This window comes from Aquarana catesbeiana, linkage group LG05 (genome assembly GCF_042186555.1).
Source record: "Aquarana catesbeiana isolate 2022-GZ linkage group LG05, ASM4218655v1, whole genome shotgun sequence".
NCBI lineage: Eukaryota > Metazoa > Chordata > Amphibia > Anura > Ranidae > Aquarana > Aquarana catesbeiana.
The window spans coordinates 72,889,362-72,915,941 of record NC_133328.1 but is presented as its reverse complement, the minus strand read 5'-3'; the positions used below and the strand labels follow the sequence as shown (position 1 = coordinate 72,915,941).

Below are 26,580 nucleotides of genomic sequence, written 5' to 3'. Positions count from 1 at the left end.
AACATATATAACATATTTACCTTCTCTATTGCAGTGGATTTGCACAGAGCAGCCCGGATCCCCCTCTTCTAAGGTCCTTTTTCTGTGATCCTGGCCCCTCCCTCCTGTTCGGTGCCCCCACAACAAGCAGTTTGCAATGGGGGCAACCGAGCCGAGTCACAGCTCCCTGTGTCCATTCAAGACATGGAGCCCCGCCCCCCTATCACCTGATTGGCCAGCTGACTTTGACAGCAGTGGCAACCAATGGCTCTGCTGCTTTGTCTCAGCCAATCAGCATGGAGAATCTTGGATGGCTGAAACACTAGTGGACATCCCTGGACAGAGAGGGACCTCAGGTAAGTGCGAGGGGGCTGCTGCACACAGAATGCTTTTTATCTTAATGCATAGAATGCATTAAGATAAAAAACCTGCCTTACAACCACTTTAAACAGGGCTGAGAATCTTCCCTGCCCCAAGGGATAGTGCTGGACTAATGATCAAGCAGCAGCACTGTCACATAGGGGTTGATTTACTAAAGCAAATTGACTGTGCACTTTGTAAATGCAGTTGCTCCAGAACTTTGTAAATGAGCAGAAGCTCTGCTGACTTCCATCATCCAATCATGTGCAAGCAAAAATGCTGTTTCGTTAATTTTACTTGCATGTGATTGGGTATTCTTTGCAAAGTGAAGCTTTACCTCATTTACTAAGCTCTGGAGCAACTGCACTTTGCAAAGGGCACAGCCTATTTGCCTTTAGTAAATCAACCCCAAAGAGTGAGTTAATGCTCTTCCATACTTGGAAGTATTAGAAATTTTTACTTCACCCCCTGTAGTTGAAAGGAGTGGAGGGGGAGCTAAAGAAGGTTGAGTAGATGCAGCTGGGGTGAGAGCAAGCCTTTTGCTTTTTTCCCCCCATTTCTAAGGTTTGTTTTATTAAGATGTTCAAAGTAGACTGAAAGCCTTGCTTACAAATGCATGAAAACTCTTTAGTGTTTACAGACTAAAACTGGTGCTAGCTAAACGACATGGGCCTTTTTAATTTTGTGCTACAAAAGTATTTCAACCCTTGCTAACTATGGACTTTGCTGCTGTTTTAGCGTGTTGTAGATAATGTGTCTGCCAGCAAGTGGTATAATTTTAGCGTGATAGTTGCAGTGCATACATAGGGACCTTTCCTAAAGCATGTAACTATAGGTGATAGCTGCAGAGAGGAATCTTTACCCCCCTGGCGGTGTGATTATGTTGGATTTTAGGTGCTGAAAGGGTTACAATTATTTTGCATGGAAATTTGGCGTTTTATATTGTAGGCCTGTAATTCTTAGCAATAACACACTTAAATCTGTCCAAACAAGTGTCTAGTCGATATCCCGGGTATGATGAAGTTTGAAACACAAAATCATAATTTATAATATAATAAATAAATGTAACTAATTAAAAAAAATACATATAAGAATAAAATACATTTCCCCACAATTCACTATCGCTCAATTCTGCAAGTGTTCTAATTTACTATCGCTATTTTCTAGCTGGTCTAAAGCCACTTTTGACGTAAAGGGACACTTTTTGGTTGCTATGGACAATCTCAAGTTTCCAGGCAGAAAGAACAGTATATATCATATAAAATTGCATGCAAGGCATTGGACAAAGCATTGGGGACAAAAGGGATGTGAAATGATTTCATACAGTACTGTAATCTTACAGATTACAGTACTGTATGTGTTATGATTTTTGAATTTGCCGCCAGGCTCCGCCCCCGTGCTTCGCGAAGCTCGCAGGGAACGGAGCCTGGCACAGAGAAGTTTCGGAGGAGGACAGAGCCCACGGACATCGCGGGGGGACATCGCAGGATCCTGGGGACAAGGTAAATAACCTGCACCAGGATCCTGCAATGCAATCCCGAGTGTGGCTCGGGGTTACTGCTAATGGTGCTGAAATTTAACCCTGTGCAACTCTTGGGAATACCGTCAGGGAGGTTAAGGCGCTCTGCATTTCACATAAGATGTAGAACTTCTCTTTCTCTGAAGGCTTGTTGTTAAACTATACAGTCCAACCAACTATACCATCTCTGAAGGTGAAGAATACTTTACCACCTGCATGGATTTAATTCTTTTGCCACAATTGCACCCTATTGTGGAATTGAGAAGGCAGTCATGTTTTCCTATGTATCTATAGGTAAAATACCTATTGAGTCCAATATTTTGAGATCATAATAATACAGGTTAAAAAGAATGTTATAAATGAAAGGGTTATTTCGGGAAATGTTTATCTTGATTTTGGCTTTGAGTTAATGCATCTTTAAGATGACAAGAAGAGTGAAAGCTTCTACATTGTGTGTGCAATCATTGCCCCCTAATGCGTTTAAGACCTACAATTACAGTCATCCCCAGCAGCAACTGGAATTGCAATTTACTGCTTCCAAAATACTAACCTGTTTAGACCCCTTGTTTACATTCATATGGCTGTTTGGTGGGTTCAAGCCGCCGGTTAACCTTTTAAAATGCATTACTTGGCTGGTGCTTAAGAGAGATAGATGTGATAGAAGTGTATATTAGAGGCTTTCAAAACACAGGATCATCAATCTTCAGGCAGCCTGGGTTCACGCAGCGAAGCCGTTATCCGAGGCGCAGAGTAAATCCACAGACACAAGCCGAACACATGCAGGCGCACTTGTTTTTCAGCCTCTCGGAGGAAATGTCAGTAGAACATTACAGGCTGCTCCGGCTTCGCCTGGGTAGACTTTTTTAATAATTTAATATTTTTATTCCGTGTGCCAACCTCTCCTTATCGTTTTCTTGATTGATACAGACGCTCAAAGATTCCCAAATCTGTTTAGGAACCATGCTGAGTTTTCCGTGCTTAATTCTGTTTAGTTGCATGAGTGATGAGGGACATAAATTCTTAATTATTTTTGTTCTCAAAAAGTCAAAAAATATTACATCATAAAGTGAGCGTTATTTTCTCATTTTTCTGTAATAGTGTGTTTTAATTGCACTGATAAAGTGTTTCTGTACAGACCGTGTGGCGCCAGAGCTAGGGGATGCCGCTGTGCTGTTTACATTCTGTAATATTTTTGTGTCAACAGTTTGCCATACACACTTACCTATGAACTTTTTTCTTATTCTGCGAAAAAATTCATTCATTCCTACCAAATAGCTGCTTCTACTTGTATGCAAGTTTCAATAGGTGTTCCTAGTACGTTTGACACGTGTGCAGTCTGACTCCCAAGCAACTTTTTAAAAAATGTTTGCATTTGCTTAAATGTGGATTCTCTAATCAAATACCTTATTCTGATCACATGGAAAGCATTCTAATGAAATGTGTTTTTAATATAATCTTCTGTGGTATATGTCCAGGAATGATTAACTATACAGATATGGAACTGTCCTCAAACGACTCAGAGTCCCTTGTGATCCATTTTTTTCCTTTTAATTACCAAACTAGAAAATCTGTGTGTTGAGCATGTCTGACCACGGAAGCCACTCAATATCACCTCCTCACCGCTCAATATGCATTAATTACAAACAATGCTCATAATTAGGAGCATCACTTGGAATTATCTGCTTATCAATGACCACCCTTAATCCAGTTGATTATCCAGTATAGTTGGATGCCCTTAGGGATGTATGTCATTGGTCATGAGGGACATATGAGGGCTGCCATTGCTGGCCTCTTTCTAAAAATGCTTGTAGGGCATCAATACTTGAGTCACAGACCCTGAATGAGAATGCTGTTAATAGGTATCTGTAAAGTGTCAATTCCTTACCTCTATACTTGTTCCAGGTCAGCCACTCAAAGTATAGAAGAAAAAGTATAGCAGGAAAGCAATCTACTTGCATTTTCAAAAGAAATAGTCCACAACGGCAGCATGCATGAGTCTCTAAAGGCTAACTCCACTTTGCACTAACATTTGAGTTTTGGACAGACACGGGTGAACTGCGTTACCTGCTGGCTTATTCCTTGAAATCCCAGTTGTGGGATAGTGTCTGTGGTGTATTTGCAAATTTTGGATTGTTTGCCTCTCCACTGGAATCCCCAAGAGGTATTAGAAGCTGATATGTGATTCCCAATAGCTTGAAGAATTTTTCCCATTCTTGTTGCATTTGCCGAAATCCTTTTTTTTTTTTTTTTAATACCAATATTCAGCTCTGTTTATGTTTTGGTTGTCACAATCAATCTCTCATAGTTGCATTCTCTAAATATTTGTCTAGTCTGGGTTATTTGTTTGGCAAGGAGGGCACCAAAATTTGGCTTTGTGACACCCGCATAAGTTGAACTGGATGGGTTTGAAGTCTGGTGTGGAAATTGTACTGCTTGGGCCACCAAATAAGACATTTGATTCAACTTGCCAGCAACCATTCAAAAACTAAAATACGTTTACAGCTTGAAATGGACTTTAACCCCTTAGTGACTGATGGTAAAACAAATGTAATGCGTGAACATATCTTACACTCCATTCAGAAGAGGAAGTAAAAACACAGGGGCTGGCTTACAGTGACTGATCACTGTAATAGCCAATCAGAGGCTATCACAGTGATCAGGTGACCTAGAACTGGGGTCCCGGGTCTTGATTGTTAGTACGAGACCCAATCTCTGGGCTGGGAGTGCAATGTGCGGTGCGCTCCCAGCACAAAGAGAGGTATGCATATATGCAGTCCCTGTAGGGGGACTGTTTAGAGGTGGTGGGCCATAGACCATGTTTCATGTTAAAATAAGGGTATAACGTGATCCATGGTTAAAAAGATAGACCTTTTGTGAATACATATAGCACAAATAACTTTGTACGATGCTAAACATAACAAACTGCTCTCTTGAATCAAGACAGCATACAGAACTGTAGTGCTGCAATTCCTTTTTATGTGGCAATTCTGTGCCAACATTATGCTTGTTTTATTTCTTCCTAGACCTCTGTGTGCCTACGGTATCTAGAATATACATTATGCATGTTCATTAGAACACCCGACATAAATTTTGGATCACTCCTAATTATCGCTTCCCATGCTTCAAACGAATCGTGAAAAGCATTGAAATGTCTCTTTAGTATCCCAATGACGTTTAAGCATATGTTGCATTCCCATTTCAGGAAGAGGAAGATGGAGAAGAGAACAGCCGGGTTGAACCTGTTGGTCACGCAGACACTGGCTTGGAACGAACCTCAAGCTTCTCCCTTGAGTGAGTATTAAAGCCAATTCCCTACCAAGGCTAAAGATTTCAGATTTAACATATTTCCAAATACACAGCGGGTACAAAATAATCACTGTACTGCAGAATGTGTCTACACACATGGTTAAAAAAAAAAATCAAAGAATATTACTATTAGGGTGGTACGAGGTCCTCGCTGTTAAGATAGAAGTCATATTAACTGAATCAGTATAGAACATGTAACCATTAACAGACCACATTATTTAAAGAAGTAACTCTAGTTTTCCTTGAATAACAAACTCTACTTCTCCCAATCCTAATGCATGTTCTAATGCCTCGGCAGTCTAGATCGCATGGCTGTCAGGAGCATTGTGGCTGTTTCATGGTATTGGATGCAGTGACTGTATTTTTTTTTCAGTCCAACAGAACTGGTCTTTTAGACATGAGATGAGAGGATTGTAAAGAAATAACCTCTGTGCTGGACTACTAAGTAGGAAGCAGAGCCTGACTATATTTTTTATATAAATATATATTGATCTAGCCCCAAACGTGTATAGTTTTGGAAAAAGGTGTATGACTATGCATTTAGGACACACGCATGGCATATCAGAATTCACATATGGGGAGGGGGGAGTTGGGGGTATGATAGACTACTGGCCAAATACTTTCTATGTCACTAAGCATTCACAACCCCCACAACAATCTTAAATGTTCCGTGTATCCATGTTTGACAACACAAGCATGCATGTTTACTCAGAAATCTTTGACTGGCAGCTGGTTCACACTGACCCCATGCTCATTACAAGTTTTGGACAATCCAGTCGACCTCCATTCCTATCAAAATGGTAGCTATCTTGCAAGAAATTTTGGATGAAATAGAATGATAATGGGTTTTAATGAATATCACCAACACTGAAAAAGTATATAATACAACGCAACATGTATCCTATACAACCCTTGCCAAAGTATGGAATCGCCACTCTTGGATGTTCATTCAATGGCGTAGAAAAAAAACTAATTACAGACATAAGACACAGCCTCAACTCTATTTTCATTTAACATTCCAACCTTCTGTTTTTTTTTTTTTTTTCCTCAGATAATTTTATTGAAAGGTTTTTACAATATACAACTTAAAACTGAAACAAACATACATTCCCACTAAACAAAAGAGAAAAAAAAATAAGCATTGTAATTTTATGCTTTTGGCTTTTAGAAACAAAACTATAAAAAAAGAAAGAAAGCTGTAGTCCATTGTAACAGTTGTTGCAGACCAAGCAGAGAAAAAAAAATGAAAATCACTCAATTCTGAGATTTTTTTTTTATTATGGAATAGCCATGTACTTTGCGGTTCTAAAACAAATATCTGTATCAGATTACATTTTATTATTATTATACAGGATTTATATAGCGCCAACAGTTTACGCAGCGCTTTACAACATTAGGGCAGACAGTACAAGTACAATATAATTCAATACAGGAGGAATCAGAGGGCCCTGCTTGTTAGAGCTTACAATCTAGGAGATCTGCTAATTAGTCTTGCACACCTTGATGAGCTATTGCACCAATCTGATTGACATGAATCATGGCTCCAACATGAGAGAAGACAGTTGAAACAAAGGAGAGGATTAAAAAACATCTTCAAGAAGGTAAATTATCACGGAATGTTGCAGAAGATGTTGGTTATTCCAAGTCAGCTATGTCTAAAATCTGGACCAAGTACAAATCAAATGGGAAAGTTATTAAAGGGAAGCGTACTGGTAGACCAAGGAAGACCTCAAAGCATCAAAACTTAAATGCCTTGAAAACAGAAAATGCACAAAAACAAAACAACTGAGGAACCAAATGGTCAGAAACTGGAGTCAAGGTCTGTGACCGAACTCTAAGACATCGCCTAGGAATGGAATTTACATACATAAAAGCCAAATAATAACCATCATTAACACCTAAACAGAAAACAGAAAAATACTAGCTTACAGTGGGCTAAAGAAAAGCAATCGTGGACTGTGGATGATGGGATGAAAGGTATATTCAGTGATGAATTACGGACTGCACTGGGCAGGGTGATCATACTGGAACTTTTGTTTGGTGCTGTTCCAATAAAATTTATGAAGACTGCCTGAAAAGAACATGCAAATTTACACAATCATTGATATGGAGTTGCATATCAGGTAAAGGCACGGGGAGATGACCATCATTAAATCTTCAATAAATGCACAAATATTATATTGAGATTTTATACTCTTTTCTTATTGCATCAATTGAAAGGATGCTCGGTGTTGATGACCTCATTTTTCAGGATGATAATGCATCTTGTCATAGGGCAAAAGCCATGAAATGTTCCTTCAAGAAAGACATATAATGTCAATGGCATGGCCTGCAAATAGTCCGGACCTCAATCCAATTGAAAATCTATGGTGGAAATGAAAGAAAATGGTCCATGACAAGGCTCCAACCTGCAAAGCTGATCTGCCAACTGCAGTAAGAGAAAGTTGGAACAGGATTGATGAAGAATACTGTTTGTCGATAAATCCATTCCTCAGAGAATTCAAGCTGTTATTAAAGCCAGAGGTGGTGCAACAAAGTCCTAGTGGTGTACTATAGTATTTTTTTTCATGATTACATAATATTTTCCTCAGAATTGTGTTGACTAGTTCTGTATTTTATGCATACACCTCAATCATTGTAGTAGTATGGACATATACATATCTAGATCTGAGAGATCTTACAACAAAGAGGTAGTTCGTTCCGCAATACACATTTATTAATAGGGTTGCATAATCTATACAAAGTACACACCCGACAGTATTTACAACACAATGTACAGTGTAGGTCTCCTGGCTTACATGGTATTTACAAATTACCCACGACACCCATATTTACAGTACAGTATAAAATACAAGTATATTAGATTACCTGTTAACTTCAGGTCAGCCCATGGTGACTGCTGTCTGTTCCCACACCAAAGAGTGAGTTAGCTTGGTCACAAAGCATTATTTCCCCCCCCCCCCCCCATCCTTTCTGTAGTGTGGCTAATATAATTCTCCCTAATTGGTCACTGTACCTAGTAAATGTATATTGGGCACAGCCTGATTGGATGAGTCAAAGAAGGCTGTTGTTTACTACCCAGGGAAGATGTTATCAGGGAGAACAAAAGGCCAACCTTTGAAGTTGAACTAATTACAATAACACCAACACAACACTCAGTATTTTAAATATATTTCCCTCTAACTGAAATATATTTCTAATTGCAATATTTTACAGCGATTAATGGAGATTTCACATAATCCCATAAGGCAACAATTGAGTGATTCCATTTGTTTTGCTCTGCTTGATCTGCAAAACAGTTGCAATTGACTACAGTTTTCTTTCTTTTTTATTTTTGTAAGTGTTTCTTAAAGCCAGAAGGTTGGAATGTTAAATGAAAATAGTTTTGAGGGATGTCTGTGATTCGTTTTTTTTCTTCACTAACAATTGAATGAACATTTTCCAAGAGTGGTGATTACATACTTTTTACCAGGGGTTGTACAACATAATATAACAAGAAAATCAAAGTCCAGATTGCATCCATCATTTTTTGTTCTCATGAGCTTAGAATATATATACAAACATTTGCCTGGTAGTTTTGTGTTTTTTTTATTTATTTTTTTTATCAGTTAACAGAAAATGCTACTTCTTTCCACAGTAATTATATTCCGTTCATTTATTTAAAAATTTCTTTCTGAAAAAAACAAAGAACTTAATTCAGCACAAGAACCTTTATGCCAACATTGGCATACCTGTTTTGCTTGCTTGTATTTACATACCTGTTTTGCTTGCTTGTATTTATGCTGAAATGTGAATGCACAGTACTGTACTATACTGAGAAAATATTAGATTTGACTGTTAGAATTGATTTAGCTTTGTTTATGTTGCTGTCCTTTTTGCATGCCGTCAGGCTGATTTTGAGGTATGCAGTATTTTCTTCTTCACCTCCCAAACTCTGTTTGCTGTGTGTACTTCATTGTATATAGAACACATTTATTGTTCCAGTCACAATTGAGGCTCATAATATCATAAAATATTGTGCACTATTAATCTTTTATCCATCTTCATTACAGTGACATGGTGAAACTAGTGGAAGTCTCCAATGATGGTGGACCTCTGGGCATCCATGTAGTGCCTTACAGCTCCCGTGGTGGCAGGTAATGATCATGGCCTCGTTGGCTAAAACCATTATTTTTTAGTCATTACATGGCTCATTTCTTTGAATGCATCTTCTGCTAAAACAATAGCCTATTTTTGGTTACATGTGATTGGGACAAGTTGAATAGAATGCAGTGCTTATGGTTTCATTCTTCTGTGAATATCTGAAGCTTAGTAGACACTTTGTTTATCCTCCTTTATTGGCAGATATGACTCCTGTACTGAATTCAGTGGTGAATATTCCAGTGTAAGGTACTACTGTGCTACAGTGTAAGCAAGAATCCTGAAGAAACGGCACCAGAGGCCGTTTCTTCAGTGTGCATGCGCCGATGATGTCAGCAGCAGCGCATTTCGTATACTGAATATCTCCTAAACTGTGCAAGTTTGGGAGATATTCAAGGTACCTACTTACCTGTAAGTAAAAGTGGTGTAACAGGGTTTACAACCACCTTAATTTAACCACTTGCTGACCACCCGCTGTCGTTATACGTTGGCTGTTTGAAGTGGAATATCGTAGTTATGGTGGCAGCTATCTGCCATAACCCCAGTATCCACTTCTTCAGCAGGCGGTCCGCTTTCAGATAAAAGTGGTCTCGGCTGCGGATTCACAGCAAGATCACTTTTGTCATTGGCGGGAGAGGGCCCCCCCTCCGACCGCACTCTGGTGCCAGAGTTACCAGAGCTGTTGGCAGCAGCGGAGGTGATCGGATCCTTCTCCCTGTGTGGTATGGAGCTGAGTGAGGGGGAGATGGGCCCCACCTGCCTCCATACCATTGTAGGGCGGCTGCAACGTCAAAACGTCACTTCCGCCCATAGCTCTTAAAGGGACATTTTTTTAAAAAATTATTTTCTCAAACAATTTTTTTTTTATTGTTGCATTTTAGTGTAAATATGAAATCTGAGTTCTTTTTGACCCCAGATCTCATATTTAAGAGGTCCTGTCATGCTTTTTTTTCTATTACAAGGGATGTTTACATTCCTTGTAAAAGGAATAAAAGTGACACCATTTTTTTTTAAAAAAAAAGAACAATGTAAAAATAAAGAATAAAAAGTAAAATAAATAAAAAACATTTTTTTTTTTAACGGGCCCCGTTCTGCCGAGCTCGCGTGCAGAAGCAAACACATATGTGAGTAGCGCCCGCATATGTAAACGGTGTTCAAACCACACATGTGAGGTATCACTACGATCGTTAGAGCGAGAGCAATAATTCTAGCCCTAGACCGCCTTTATAACTCAAAACATGCAACCTGTAAAATTTTTTAAACATCACCTATGGAGATTTTTAAGGGCAAAAGTTTGTCGCCATTCCACGAGCAGGCGCAATTTTGAAGTGTGACATGTTGGGTATCAATTTACTCGGGGTAACATCATCTTTCACATTATAAAAAAAAAATTTGGCTAACTTTACTGTTGTCTTATTTTTTTTATTCAAAAAAGTGTATTTTTTCCAAAAAAAAAGTGCACTTGTAAGACCACTGCGCAAATACGGTGTGACAGAAAGTATTGCTATGACAGCAATTTTATTCTCTAGGGTGTTAGAAAAAAATATATATATAATGTTTGGGGATTGAAATTGATTTTTTAGCCTAAAAAATCTGTTTTAAACTTGTAAACACCAATTTTCAAAACCAGGCTCTGTCCTTAAAAAGGTTGTAATGTTTGTGTTTTTTCACCCTAAAGCATCCTATGCATTAAAGTGAAAAAACACCTTGTCAGTGACTTGCCCTGAGCCCCTCCCACCTTACTTTTAATTGCCTGAACATTCGAACTTGTCCCATGGGGACGCGCAGTCTCTCTGCTAGGGGGTTCTTGGCTGTTGATTGGATAGATTGATAGCAGCGCAGCCGTTGGCTCCCGCTGCTGTCAATCAAATCCAATGACGCGGCCACCGGGGGGCGGGGCCGAGTCCTGCATTCGGCGTCTATGGACGCCGAATGCTGGACTCGGAAACGTGCCCGTAAGGTAACCCCCTGGGAGAGCGCTTCTCCTAGGGGGTTATCTGGTGCGGGGAGGAGCCGAGAGAGCCACGGAGGGACCCCAGAAGAGCAGGGTCGGGGCCACTCTTTGCAAAACGAACTGCACAGTGGAGGTAAGTATGATATGTTTGTTATTTTGAAAAAATAAAAAATGAACATTTAATGTCACTTTAAGTGGTTAAATGAATAAATATAGACCAGTTGAGAAAAAAAAGCATACACCTTTTTTAAACATGTTTTAATTTGATACATTTATATCAAGGCCCATTGATACCACTAAATACCTTTGTGTGAAGACCTTTGCGTTTTACTTGAATAGCTGCAAGAGAGTCAGTGGACAGGTTTTGCATCACAGTGCATGAAATCTGTGTGCATGATTAGCAGGGCTCATGTGATTCATACCCTACAATGATGCTAGCTGGTTCTAGGTCTGTAGTACTGTCCCTTTGGATTTGCAAGGCCCGCTGTATAGTCCTGTCTTAAATGAGAAGTTCACCTTTTGTCAAAAAATAAATTCAAATTTTGTTTGCAGGTGGAAATATGTGAATTTATTATTTTTTTGTTTCTGGAGCTTGTAAAGCATTGCCATGGTGCCATGCAGGTCTCCTGCAGATCTGTCAGTGTATCGGCAAGCCTATTCATTCTGACAGGAAGAATGAATGAACTCACAGTGCTGTGGTTGTTCATTGAAAACTACAAGCTGGCAGCCTTTCCTTGCAGTTTCACAGAGCGCTGTGAGTGAATGAGTGATAAGGCCGGGTGGATGGAACATGTTTTTTACAATTTTGACAGCTGGGGGAATGAGGGTGGGGGGAGAAGATTCCCCGCTAGCTGTCACATGGGGTGAGCGGGAGGTGCGGAGGCCAGTGCATTCATAACATGTTAGACCCCAAATATGGGTGTAACATGTTATGAAAGGTGAACTTTAAAGGTATAAATGGATATCCCATTGCTGCAGAATTTGCACATTTGGTAAAATCTGCATTTTCCTATGGTACAGGAAGCAGAGATTTGTTCCTGTTCTGCTGAGGTCAGCCACACAGGAGGACATCTTAGGAAGGAGACAGTCCATAATATAAGTGTACAGATGAAGCTCTGCTTTTATTGTTAGCCTGATTTGTTTAGGTGTAGAGATATGCGCCATGTTCCAGTGGTCAGCACGCTGTTGAGCTTTTAATGTATGTAACGTCAGAATGCACTTGAGGTTTTAATCTTTATTATAAAGGTTTTGCTCTCCAATAGTTATAGAACTAAATTGCAGAATGATTTGTCAGGATGGACATTACACGTTTTTCGGCATCACATCAGAAAACTTTTTCCTTAATTGTTTATAACTTTTTTTTACAGTAGTTTGGAACACTGCATTGTGATTCTGCATTGAGGTTCTAAATTCTACAACCACACTACAGAGTACGGTTTTGTCCAAAAACAAACAGTCGGTCTCTTGTGTTGGATCCAGGGGTGTCCAACTTTTTGTTCTTTCTGGACCACATTGGAAGAAGAGGAATTGTTTTGAGCCACACATAAAATACACTAACAATAAGTATAGCTGATGAGCAGAAAAAGTTGGGCAGATCACGGGTTACCAATCACTGATATAGATAATGTACCTTTCTTTGTAGTGTTTTTTATTCTAAAAGTAAAAGAGGGCAAAATAAAACTAGTTCGATATTTGACTCTGTTTTTGATAAACTAACGCATCAATATCTGTTTGGATTGATGTAGTAGCAATTCTCGATAACTCTCAAGGTGCTCATCAGATATTTTGGTTGTAATTTTGCCCTTCCTGTGCTTCATCCTTGAAAATAATTGCTCACAAATGTAAGTGCTGCTGTAAACTGTTGACATGAATAAGGCATGATTGGGAAGAGTGGGAGATTTGTCTTTGGGAAGATGAAACTTACACAAGTCCAGTAAAGAGACACTTTAGAAAAAATTTTGGCTGCGTTCACTAAGTGTAAATGCATATTTACAAAACATTCCCCCCAAAAATGATACATTTTTGAGTAAGTTTATGATATTGTGTTGGGCCGTTATTCATAGCTACCTTTAGCCGCAGGCGGGACACCCCTGTGTTAGTTTTCTTGCACTAACTCCTCATAGCTGCTATTAGATTTTCCTTGCCGTGTTATGCAGAAAAGAAGTGAATAGTCAGTTGCTGTGGGCAAAGAAAATATTTTGCTTTGTTCGCTTGGCTAAATAAGACACATTTTTCCACTTATTGTGGCACTTCAGAAAATGGCTGCATGCAGCTAAACAATTATTTGAAGTTTTGGTAACCTTTATTTTAGCCCTATTTGGCATTAGAACAGATTTATTGTCTTTTTCATCATCGTAATCGAGATATTCAACAGATATATCACAAGAGAAGTGTTCCTGTGTCAGATGCCAGATAGAGGGGAATTATGGGGGACGGCTAGGATACATAGATCTTCCCGCTGCATGACTGTATGTTGGCTTTGTTGCCGTTTGTGTTGAGTGGGAAGATAAATGCACATATTAAGTGAAATTACAACCATAAATTGCATTTTAAAGACATAACATTCCAGTGAACTTTCCTAACAGCAGTTCTAGTTGGAGTTGATTAAAGGCGTATGACATTTATATTGGTAAGCTCTAATTGTGTGCTTTTTACACTTGATAAATAGTTGTTATGCCTCTAAAGCCTGTCTGTGAATAATAAATCAGCGTGCTCTTCTGGATTTCATGTTCAGGTAGTTTTCTAGTCCTAAATTGAATTAGCAGACCTAGATCCAAACTCAACTATAGAGACCTGGAATGCAGTCAGGCGGATCCCTTTTTGTACTACATAAAGTTTTTATAAAGTTCAAATGAAATTTATGAGTTTTATGTTTTAGTGCTAAAAATTCTATTTCTGAAATGTGACAGATTATCATGTGGGCTATTTAATACACCAAAGGTATTTGGTCAGCTTTTATTAGGCTGCGTTCATTTATAAAAGGTTACATTTCCTCTTTGCAGATCTTATTAACAAAGCCAAGTAGACTTTTCTTCTGTTCACTTCTATCCTCCTTAAAGCTTTGCATTCATAAAAGCATAAATATTCCAATTTTGTGTTCTGTGACTGTATTTGATGTCATTGATCCTGCTAAAGCTCCTCTGATTTGCTTTCACATTCAGTTAGAACTCAGAAACCAAATGTAGAAACCAAGAAGTGGCAGAACATGCCTACATTTAAAGTGGTTCTATAGTCTAAAGGTTTTTTTTTTTTTTTTTTTATTTGCACCCTTCACCCTCCCTAACATTTACCTTACTCCTGTCCTCTAATCGAGAGAGCAGGGGGCAGGGATGAGCCCAGATCAGGAGCTAGCACGTACATCTGCCCCAATAGAAAGAGGCTTGCTATGGGGCAGACACAGGAGAGGAGGAGCTAAGATTGCTGGAGGGGGAGCCCAGAAGAGGAAGTAAGGGGTGGCTCTGTGCAATACCATTGCACAGTGCAGATGATTCTAAACATGTTTATTATTAGTTTGTTAATTATTAAACGTTTACTTTATAATTCTTTTAATCTTCTAGATCAGTGGTTGCCAACCTCAGTTCTCAGGTACTCCCAACTAGTCTTGTTTTCAAGATTTCCTTCTCCTTGCACAGGTGCTTTAACCCCTTCCCGCTGACCGTACGCAGATATGCGTACTCGGCTTTCCGGGGTTATACCGGGATGATGCCCGCAGCTGCAGGCATCATCCCGGTACCGTTGTTTACAGCGGGTGATCGGCTACCCGTGTATAACAACCGATGCGGCTAAAAGCCGCTCGGCTGTTATACCGGAGGAGCGGGAGGGGACATCCCCCCCCTCCCGCCGCCTCCCGCCGCCTCCCGCCGCTGTTACCGGGCCTCCCGTGCGATCGGGAGGCCCGGTGTCCATTCGGCTGCCTTCGGCGGCTGGGGGCGGGCTGGAACGAAGCTGTGAGCGGCTTCGTTCCAGCCTTCTCATTGTAAATGCGGAAGCGACGCCATGACGTCACTTCCCGTTTACTCGGCTGCCAATGGCGCCGAATTTAAAAAAGTACACAGTATTCAGAATCGCCGTTTTCGGCGATCTGAATACTTTGAAGTGTAAAGGAGGGATGGGGGGTCTTTTAGACCCCCCATCCCTCCATAAAGAGTATCTGTCACCACCTATTACTGTCACAAGGGATGTTTACATTGCTTGTGACAGCAATAAAAGTAAAAAAAAAAAAAATTTTAAACACAATTTATAAAGTACAAAAATAAATAAAATAAATAAAAAAAAAAAAAATTTTTTTTTAAAGTGCCCCTGTCCCCGCGAGCTCGCGCAGCGAAGAAAACGCATACGGAAGTCACGCCCGCATATGTAAACGGTGTTCAAACCACACATGTGAGGTATCGCCGCGATCGTCAGAGCGAGAGCAATAATTCTAGCCCTAGACCTCCTCTGTAGCTCAAACCTGGTAACCGTAAAAATGTTTTAAAGCGTCGCCTATGGAAATTCATAGGTACCATAGTTCGTCGCCATTCCACGAGTGCGTGCAATTATAAAGGGTGACATGTTTGGTATCTATTTACTCGGTGTAACATCATCTTTCACATTATACAAAAAAAATTGGGGTAACTTTACTGTTTGGATTTTTTAAAATTCATGAAAGTGTCACTTTTCCAAAAATTTGCATTTAAAACACCGCTGCACAAATACCGTGTGATAAAAAATATTGCAACAATCGCCATTTTATTCTCTAGATTCTCTGCTAAAAAAATATATATAATGTTTGGGGGTTCTAAGTAATTTTCTAGCAAAAAATACGGATTTTAACTTGTAAACACCAAATTTCAAAAATAGGCTTAGTCATGAAAGGGTGGTTCAGTATTTGACAGCTATTTATCTAAGGGAAATGCCAAAAACATGGCCCATTGGGAGTACTTAGAGACGGAAGTTGGGAAACCGCTGTTCTAGAGTACCCTAGGAACTGTTTGTTAACTTATTGAGCATCTTGGGTTTTAGGACTGCTGGGGCAATCTGTACATACAGTCATGGTGTGTGCAAGCACCAATTGCTGCTGCTTTCTTTCCTGAACTAGAGTCTAAATGGACAATTTGGCTTCAGGTTTGCTTTAAAGCATAAGTTCACCCTTGTCAGTATGTTACACCCATATTTAGGGTGTAACATGTTCAGCAACCTCCCCGCACACTGCCGATAGATTTTTTTTTTTTTTTAATAATATAGACTCTAAATCACATTGGGCAATCTGCTTGTGAATACAGTTTGAATTTGCCAAGGCTGGCATCCACCCGTTAAGGAATTTTAATATTTCTATAACATCTTCCAAGAGCCAGCTTACTGCTTGCCTCAGACCTGAGGACTCTGAGGTGTATTGAGGCGGGGGGGCTGTGATGTTTTCCTAAAGCTACATACACCACCCTGCCAACACCTCCCACCAGCAATGATCTTCCTTCATTGCATAGAGAGGAAGTCTGTGGAGCTGTAGTGTTCAGATGCAGCCAGGACGGTGAGACTTGCAGCGCTGGATGTAAACCTTAACCTGAGTCTGTGGCTGGGTGCAGCCAGGACGGTGAGACTTGCAGCGCTGGATGTAAACCTTAACCTGAGTCTGTGGCTGGGTGCAGCCAGGACAGTGAGACTTGCAGTGCTGGATGTAAGCCATAACCTCAGTCTCTCAAGGGGGATTTCAGTTAGGTCAATAAAAAGGAGCAAAAAGGATAAGTGTGCTTTTACTTAAAGTGCCTTTATCCTTTAATCAAATAGAGTATTTAAAGCTGAACTCTAGCTTTTGCTATACTTTACATAGTTTGTTTGGGTCAAGATGCCCCTCACTAACATGTAGCTGAGGCTACATACAGCATACTGCACTGTGTTCCGGGTTTGAGCCGACACTTCCTCATATCCGGAACACACTAGTGTCTGACTGGCGCTCAGCCAGTCAGAAAGCAATGTATTCTAGAAATGAATACAAAGCTTCCTCTGGTTGAGTCAGAGAGGCGGGCTGATGATGTTGACAACGCCTAACTCAGCCAGTCAGGAAGTTTTGTAATCGGTGCTAGAATACATCACTTTCTCTGTTTGGCTGAGCGCCTGATCAAATAGATTCTAGTGTGTTTAGGGTATGAGACAGAAATTCTCGGCTCGAACCTGGAACACAGTGCGGAATGTGCAAATGCACAGTGCTGAATGTAGCCCCAGCTGCATACAGTTTATACTGCACATCCAGCAGCCTCACATGTTAGGGGGCAACATTCGTTTGGGCCAGCTTGGCAAAATCTGAAGTTCAACTTTAATCCATAATCACTTCATTTCTTGTACCCAAAGTTGGGATTTAGAAACAGGATATTAGGTTTAGGTTGCATGCAGAAGTATTTGTGTGCACAGTATATATAAAGTTGAAAAAAAAATATTGGATAGTGTCTCAGTTAGACAGCAAGTGCATTATTGCATTTAGATTGCATTACACTTTCTTTTTTAAGAAATCATGTAGGCATCTGGATATTTTTTTGTAAAATAATAAAAAGGATATCGCAAACTAATCTTTTCGTAAACATGTAAAAGTTTGCTTTTTTGTTTTAAGGAAGCTGAAAGTAATTCCCCCCCCTCTGTCTGCATCTACTACACTGTAGCATGTGGGTAAAATCGGGGAGGCACTTTATGGGCGGCGAGCCTATGTACGCAAAGTAAGACACAGCAGGAGGCGTTTTTGTCAGCGCAATCTCTGTAGCAGAGGATGCGTTTGAAAAGTTGTAATGGAAATCCAAATTCTTGTGCTTAAGGCGTGTACTTATACCAGCACTGTTTTAGATAAATGTCTTCCCCTCTGCTAAATTGTGATTAGTGAGCATCTTAGGGAAAACAATAAACGTAATATGCTTTCGGTAAACACAAAACACAGCTTCCAAATCTTCTCTGATTGTTGGTAATTTAGTTGAGTTCTGTCTTGGAGTCTCTGCAGGCTTTTTGTTCATTTATTGAACTGTGTTTCTTACTTTGTCTGTTATTTAAAATAATTGTTTTCCTTATTTCCGCTACTTTCAATTTTTCCTGACCTCCCGGCGTTGGTTGTTTGTCTCGGCTGATGTTAGATTTGTGATCAGTAAATTGTTGTTTGATCCCAGGTAATACTAGTAGTTCAGAATGTATTACTTAAATGAAATTGAAACTTTTTCACATAAACCTCTTCATTTGAAAAGAGACACAAGTATTTTTTTTTGATTTGTGCATTAATATGAATTGCTCCAAAATGACTGCAGTTTCAGGAAAAGATCAAGTGAGCTTAATAAATTAATTTTCCTTCCAGAAATACTTTGAATACTAAGAAGAAGCACAGTTCAGAAAAAAAAAGTTTAGAAATGTTTCATTCTTTTTTGCCCTGCTTCATCCAAACATTAAACCAGCCAGAAAATGTAAACATTTAAAACTTTGAAGTAGATCCCGATCATTAGCTTTAACATTTTAATGTATTTTTAAATAGTTGCTTATTTTTTCTTTTTTTTTAATCTGCAGCTTTCATTTAATGAGCACCTGGTAGGTTCCTGTTTATAGGGTGCCAACTTTTGCCCAGCTGTGCACCTGTGTTGTCACCCTGTCACATGGGCCCTTGGTTGAGACTAGATTGGCTCATCATTGTTAGAAAACCAGTCCATGACAATGATGCTCGGCGAACGCTGTAGCTAGTTTAGGTAGACAGGAAGTTGCTAAAGGAGGCTAGAGGAAATTGGCAGCAAACAAATTCATCATTTCATGAAAATAACTCCATGGCAATTTACACAGACTTCATTTACACAGCATTACACAGTTTGCATAGAGTGGGGAAGAATAGTGCTAATGCTGGCAAGGCATCAGCATCTGCTTTGGGCTTTAGACCTCGAAATGGGCGTACTTGAAGCGGGACTACATTGCATCTGAGCACCACAAACCAAACGGTATTTAATACGATTTTTAATATTAAAAGCAAACTCCTCAATCCACCAATTTCTCCATGCTTAATATTTCTATGGAATTTATGAAAAACACCCCCTAGCATTCCTGGTTGTGGTCAACTTGAGTAAGTGCAGATGGTTCATATAGTATTTATTTACTGGAATCCATCTGCCCTTCGCTCAGACATGCAGACAGGAAGGTGTGCCTAACTGAGAAAAACCCTTCCTCCCCTTCTGAAGATCCCTGAAATGTATTACATAATTTACCCAGGCCAGAAACCAGGAAGTAACTAAAGAAATGTACAAAAAAAAATAAAACAAGTAAATATTGATATATTTTCCTATCTATTTACTTGATTTTGGCAGCATAAGGATTCAAAATGGTCAATGCTGATTTAAGAGAGTGACATCCTGCTTTAAGCATAAATCTCTGCAAAGAGCTGTGGTTGCCAGCATAGGATGCACTGGTGTATACTGCACCTATGTGCAGGCAGTCCCATTTATTTCACTTGCATGGCTGTCAATTTGGGGCTAGCAACTGTCTGTGAAACCTCTGTATTCCAATAGACATGAATAGGACTGCCCGCACATGGATGCATGCAACACCTGTGCATCCCATGTGGGCAAACACAGCCCTTCCAGTGAATGTGTTCTTAAATATGCCCGTGTGAATGAGAAGTTAAAATCTTTAATGTTGTATAATACTATTTTAATGGAAAGAAAACCATAAAAGTTAGTTTCACTTGACCTTCAAAACTTTTAGCCTAAGCCCTGCTCATCCATCGTCCCCATTCAGTGATATGTTGGCAGCCTTTAAATCCCAGTTTTATCAGACACCATGTACTGCAAATACTCACTTTGTAAAAGATTACTTTGATAGGTTGTTTGAAACCATCTCCATTGGTTTTACAAAGTCCTGCAGCCAGGTAGCAGGCTGCAAACCTGGAATGATTCCTTTCTACAGACAGGAGGCCCTGCATTCTAATACCCCATGAAGTTCACAATGTTCTCATATGAACAAGAACATGTAGATGTCAGTGCAGTCACAGATGACTTTAACTGCTAGGTTTATGTTTTGCTGTAAGAATCTGGAAGCTTTTCTTTATTTCCCTCCCTCCACCCTGTCCCGACCCCCAGTGGCTTCATCTCTTTTACGCTCTTTCTATTAACTTTTGATTGATTTTCTTTTCTCTTTGTGATTTCCAAAGGATTACAAGAGAAAGCTCTCTTGGCTGTGTGGATTTGCTCTGCTTACTGAGTCTTAGGAGAGGTGATCAGCCCTTCATGTGGTGTAAAGCCAGAGTCTTTGGCGCACTTTGGAACCAGATCCTATAATCTATTACTGCTCTATTTGTATTTAAGAACATTCAAGCATTCCTGTGGTAAGGGTACCCCTTGCCAGTGAACGCCCTGTCTGGGTCCTGTTCCTTGTTGCTGAACTTTGCCGTAACGCACTGCCTGTAGCAATCTATTTTCAGTCCATCTGGGATAAAATCACGGAAAGCACCAGCCTGTTTCCAAATTGCAGATAGTAATCGTTTGTTTTCACTATGTTCCAGGCTTTAGCCAGCTCTGCGGTATTGATTGTACAGCGCAGCATCTATCAGAGCATAACTGAAGACACCTGCACTAGATTAGCAGGCCTTAGCTTGTAATAAACTAAACCTGAACTGCTCATTAGTGCATGAAGTGCCGGCCAGGGACTTGGCAATATTTGTATTCCATTTATGCAAAGGGAAGGTGGGGTGTCTGTGACAAGTTTACAGAGAAAGCCCTATAGCTCTCACCTAGTACAACATATATAAATGTCCGCTGTAGTCAAACATGATTGTTTCACTTTGGTCTGCAGATGCAGTTTACCTGCTGTGAGATGCTAATTTGCATTCTGGCATTCATCTTGCACAGCAGGCTTCCCTGCTCACTAAATCGCTGTAGTTGCTGCTATACTTACCTGAATCTCTGGGTCTTCAGAACACAGCAAACCAATGAAGTCTGTTCTCACTGCATCCTATATTTGTGTGTTTAAGTATTTCTTCTGATGCATAACAGAGTTCAAAGGGGTCCCTAAACCCCCAGATTATGAACAAAAGGGAGTCAGGTAGACTGGAACACCTACAACTATATTTGGATAAGGAGCTGAAACCCATAGGTAGGGTCATGTTCGTAATCTAATACAAAGTACATTTTTAATTTTGCCTGGCATATAGATAAAGAAGGGGCCAAGGGGGTACCACATCCATATGAAATTGCTAATGAAAAAGGGGGAACGTTGGAGCGGACTTCATGGGTACCAGAAAAGGAATACAACATTTTTTTAGAAAAATAATTTATTATACAAATTTTAAACAATTGACAATATAACATTAAATACAAATAGCGTTGGCTTCCAGTAAAATAAGCCACGCATAGTATGTATATTGATCCCTATTGCTGCTTGAATATGGCAGGTCGACGTTTCGCTTTAGCTTCCTCAGGACCTACATGCCTGACACCAAGCAGAGGGATTCTGCATAAGAAAGGAGAAATCATATTTCAAATATGGACAATGGGTACAGATATACATATCAAAAGGTGAGATGTCCCAGAAAGACATATAAGTGATGCATAGAGGAAACCACTCACTTAGAACAGCATAACTCTCATACGCATGATATGCCCCATGCCTTCCCCGGGTGCCTGGATGGTACCAAGAATCACAAAGATTCCCAGAGGGGTCAATCAAAAATCTATATAATATAAAAATATGCATACTCTAAATAATCCAAAAACCTTGGGATGGAATTAGAAAAAAAAATAAAATATTTTGCCTGGCGTGTACAATTACTACTGCTTCTTTTTTTTAGCTTATTAATCAAATTTACTTTGAAAATTATTTAAAGAGACCTTTTTATCAACTTAACACATTTTGAAAAAATAAAACCAAAAACACTATTTTAAATGCTTACTCACTTAAGCCGCCTATACGTGGGTCGAAATCCAGCCGGTTCAGAAGGCACCGGCAGAGATTCGATCCATGTATGGACAGGTGATTGTACCCAAATCAATCTGTCGATTGACTTGGGTACAACCAGCCTTTTGGATTTTTTACAGTCGATTACTGCCGGTTGCTACATTGTGTACTGCCAGCCGTGAAGGCTTCCTTCTGCAGTGGAAGGAAAAAAAATCGAATCATCTCTGGGCTGCTTTACTTAACACACATAATTTTTTTTGTTGAATTGCAATGTGCCTTTTTAACTTGCTGGGAAATGGACACGCTAGAAAGTGTAAATTACCTAGCATAGCCCCTTCCTTCCTTGCACATCCTCTTCTGGGAATGTCTAACAGAAATAAAAATGGTGACCACGCCAGTCAATTTATTAATTACACTGTCGAACAATTTGACTTAATAACAGACATTTTTTTTGTTCATATTTGTTAATACGAAAAAGCCACATTGCCTTATCAAGCCCTAACTTTGTAGTGTGGTATCTAACTCTGATCCTCCATGATGGAGCATATATAGGTGCAGGGACACAAAAGAAGCTCAGCACAGTCCAACAGCAGCTGGTGGCCTCCAATGTGTCCCCATGCCAATTTCAGCAAATTATACAAATATGGCAACCACTCCAATCCATGCAAAAGGGAATACTGTAGTGCAGGGGTAGGCAACCTTAAAGAGGTGACAATCTACCTTAACAACATGGGAGAAGTCAAAGATCACCGGGCACCGTGTCGCCTCCTCACACCTGATTTAAACCTCTAATTGCCGTACTGCTGTGTTGCAATCATATTCATTACATGGCAATCATGGGTTTAAATCAGGTGGTGAGGAGGCAACATATTTCCTCCTCACCACCTATTAAACATACTCTGATTGCTTTTCGGAGGAGCAGCAGTGCCTGCTGCACTTGTGAATGAATGAACTGCATTCAGGAGTTTTGGTGCGCTTTCAGAAAGTGCACCAAACCCGCAGGATATAATGGATCTATGGCTGAGTGCAGCAAACCGGTGTGGGTAAACCACAGCACATCAGTGTGAAAGCAGCCCTATACTCTTATGCCCACTGTATTGCTTTATTCTGACCTGAATACCTCTTCTTTCTTGCTACTGGCATCACTCCGAAGACTGCTAGCTGGGATAAGAGGTGGAGTGCAGTTGGTATCACTCCGCATGGGACAGGAGCCAGCACTACAGAGGAGGCATTGGCTTATGCGGCTCTTGCTCCCTACTACAGCTCCAAGTTTTACAAGTAGTCCCTCTGCATTGCACTTTGTTTGATACTTTGTGATGGTGGGTCAGCAAGCCCAGACTGCGGTCTACAGGTTGCTGACCCCGCTGTAGTGTGTCCTTTGAGTGACAGCTCTGGAAGTCTACACAAGGGAAGCTTCTACAGGTAACTAGCACCTAACATAGGTTAATATAAATACAATTAATTGAAAGGGTTTGGTTGAATTGAATGGTCTGGCAACAGTCCCTGCAAGTAAGAGCCAACATATTTTTTTTGCATCAAGAATTAATTTTTTTCTTCCCACACAGTATATATCTTTTGATTTAAAAAAAAAAAATTATTAACCTTACTGCTATACTATATATTGATTCAGAATACATTTTAAAGTAAAGGTGTAGATCGACCTTTGCCAATTTTCAGCCTGTTGATTGGCGCTTTAATGTTCAGTGCAAGGGACATGCTGCTGCCAATGGATTATGGGAAGAATTTCAGTAGCACTTCTGTGTGAATTGTTTTAATACTTTTATCTATAGCTTTATTCTGGGATGCCTATTATAAGGGCACCATGTTGCTTTAATTAGCAATATTTTTCAAAATATTATTTCTTCCAGGGCTGAAAAGAGAAATTCTGAGTTAAGCCGCCCCTCCCCTTGCTTTATTGAATATTTTCACACTGTGTTGCTAGAAGGTGTTATCTTTCAAATTAAACTTGTGTTTCTATTAAATGGGAAATTAGGGGAGAAACATTCGATGTTTTGGCAATTAATCCAATATCATTTTTGTAAGGGATAAATGTGACTTGGTTTAGATGATGGGTAGACGATCTTGTTGTGATTTAGGGATTATTATAGTTTTACGGGATTAGATGGTCGTGTACCTCGTTCTTTATCCATCACTTCTGTAGAAATGGCTCAGTAAGTGTCACAGCATTTTAAAAGGTTGGGTGAGTGTTTAGGTATTTTGCTATCCAAGAATATGGCTCTAAATGAGTACAGCATGGTTCAGCGTTTGGCCCTGTCCAGCTGCAGCATATTTCAGATGGGAGCGCGCAATGAGCACTGCTAGCGGCTATAGCTGCTGGCAATAATCACATGCTAAACATCTGACATGCTGGTTGTACACAAGTCAATCAATGGATCGACTTTGGTACAATCAGCCTGCCCATGGATGGATCGAATCTAAATACCAGTACCAAGGAATCCACTTCATCGCAGTTCCATGATAGCAAGTCATATAACCAAAGGCTGAGAAGCAGTCATGTAATCGCTGTGAAGTGGTCAATAAGCGTTTGAGCAAAACCACTAAGTGAATGATTGTTTGTTTTTAGCAGAGATTTTGTGACCAATAGTTTTACTTTTGGTCTTGTGACCAGCTGTCAAAAAATTCTGAACAGAAATTAAGGGTGCTGTATAGGCGGGGGGGGGGGGGAAATCTTTTTCTTTTTCATACATCATGGGACACAGAGTCAGGCTAATATTCATTACCTACTGGGTGATACTCTCATCACCAGGTGAATGCACACTGGTAGACCAAAGGTCTTCAGACAGGAAGTGATCCCCTATATAACCCCCCCACACAGGAAGCACTTCAGTTTTTTTTTCTTTTTTTTAACCAGTGTCTGCAAGGTGGATGGCACGGTTTGTTTGAGCTCTCTGAGCTCCAGGTCTCTAGTCCCACAAACAGTTCTTAAATGAATCAAGGGATTGACCAATCGGATCCATTTGACACAGCGATGCCGCCAGTAGTCCTTGAGAAACCTAGTATCCCTAGTGTTGTATCCCCTGGAAGACCAGAAGCTTCCGGGCAATATGAGATGCTGTGCCTATCTGGTATAGTGCCTACAGTCAATGCTGCTGCTTCACCCTTTATCACTAAGGATGAACTGTTCTCATCCCTAGCCGGGTTAAAGCACAGGATTGCTGGCATGATTGCCTCCATCCCGCAGGGTAGCAGGAAACGTGACAGATCCCTTTCCCCGGAGCCTCCTAGCCTGGAGCAGAAATGGGTTGAGGATTGGAAGAGCTTAAAGCTCAGGACTCTGTGGAGGGCCCGGCAGATGAGTCTGCTTCTGAGCAATCTGGACAAGAAGATATCCAGTTGATGTCTGCCTCAGTCGCAGAGGCTTTTGATCCTGACTCTGACTGAAATGGTTCGTTCTGCCTTTAAGTTGTTTCTGGCAGAGGTGACTGAGTCCCCCTGGTCCTCTTTGGGATTCCTGAGGCCTCTTCAGGCCACACAGGCTTTCCACCTACATCCCCTGTTGGAACAAGTGGTGTATGCTGATTGGGAACATCCTGACAGGATTTTTGTTCCTCCTAAGAGGTTTTCCCTTTTATATACCATGGATGAAAAGTTCGTTAAAAAATGGAGCATGCCAGCAGTAGATGCAGCAGTCTCTTCCTTAAACAAGAACTTAACTTATCTGGTAGATAAAGCACAGGGCTTGAAAGACCTGGTTGACAAGAAATTGGAGTCATTATTTCTTTGGCCAGTTCAGCTTTTCAGCCAGCTGTTGCAGCAATTGGTATCTGTCAGTCCGTAAAGGATCAGGTCAAACGGCCTGATAGGCCTAACCAGCAGGATGAGCTGCCTGAAAGTAAGACAGATATATCTCAAGCGCTGTGTTTTGCTATTGATGCCTTAAAAGATTTAATACAGCAGGTTTCTTGTTTGGCTCTCTCGTCTGTACATATGCGCAGACTCTTATGGCTTAAGAACTGGTCAGCCGAGCTTCCTTGTAAAGTTATTGGCAGGTTTCCCTTTTTATGGGAAACATTTATTTGGTGATCATTTGAACAAATATAGCCAAAAGATCTCCGGAGGGAAGAGTTCTCTACTTCCTGTGAAGAAAAGCACCAGACGTCCCTTGTTTAAAACCTCAAGACTGCTTCCTCCAATGTCTCAGCGTCAAGGCGGTTCCGCTGCCAACAGGGCGATAGGGCCAGGGCCAGAACAGGCCCTGGGTCCACGATTCTTCTAAACCCAGCACCAAGCCTTCCTTTTGAGGGGATGCCCCCCACTCCATCGAGTGGGGGGAAGGCTGGTGTTCTTTGCAGACATTTGGAGAACAATAATTCAGGACGAGTGGGTCACCTCAATTATATACCTCGCGGTTACAAGCTAGAGTTGCGGGGGGTTTCCCCTTAAAGGTTTTTAAGATCCAGTGTTCCCTCGGATTCTCCAAAAGAAA

The 26,580-nt window shown here is 40.4% G+C and overlaps 1 protein-coding gene across 5 annotated transcripts in view; it reads left to right on the top strand.

Moving 5' to 3' along the window:
• Positions 1-26,580, top strand: part of PARD3 (par-3 family cell polarity regulator) — an 867,373-nt gene that overhangs the window by 355,054 nt on the left and 485,739 nt on the right. For all 5 annotated transcript variants that reach the window (XM_073629882.1, XM_073629881.1, XM_073629879.1 and 2 more), the window contains 2 exons: positions 5,061-5,149; positions 9,217-9,300. In XM_073629882.1, coding sequence (XP_073485983.1) covers positions 5,061-5,149; positions 9,217-9,300 — 173 coding nt within the window. The remainder of the gene's footprint in view (positions 1-5,060; positions 5,150-9,216; positions 9,301-26,580) is intronic.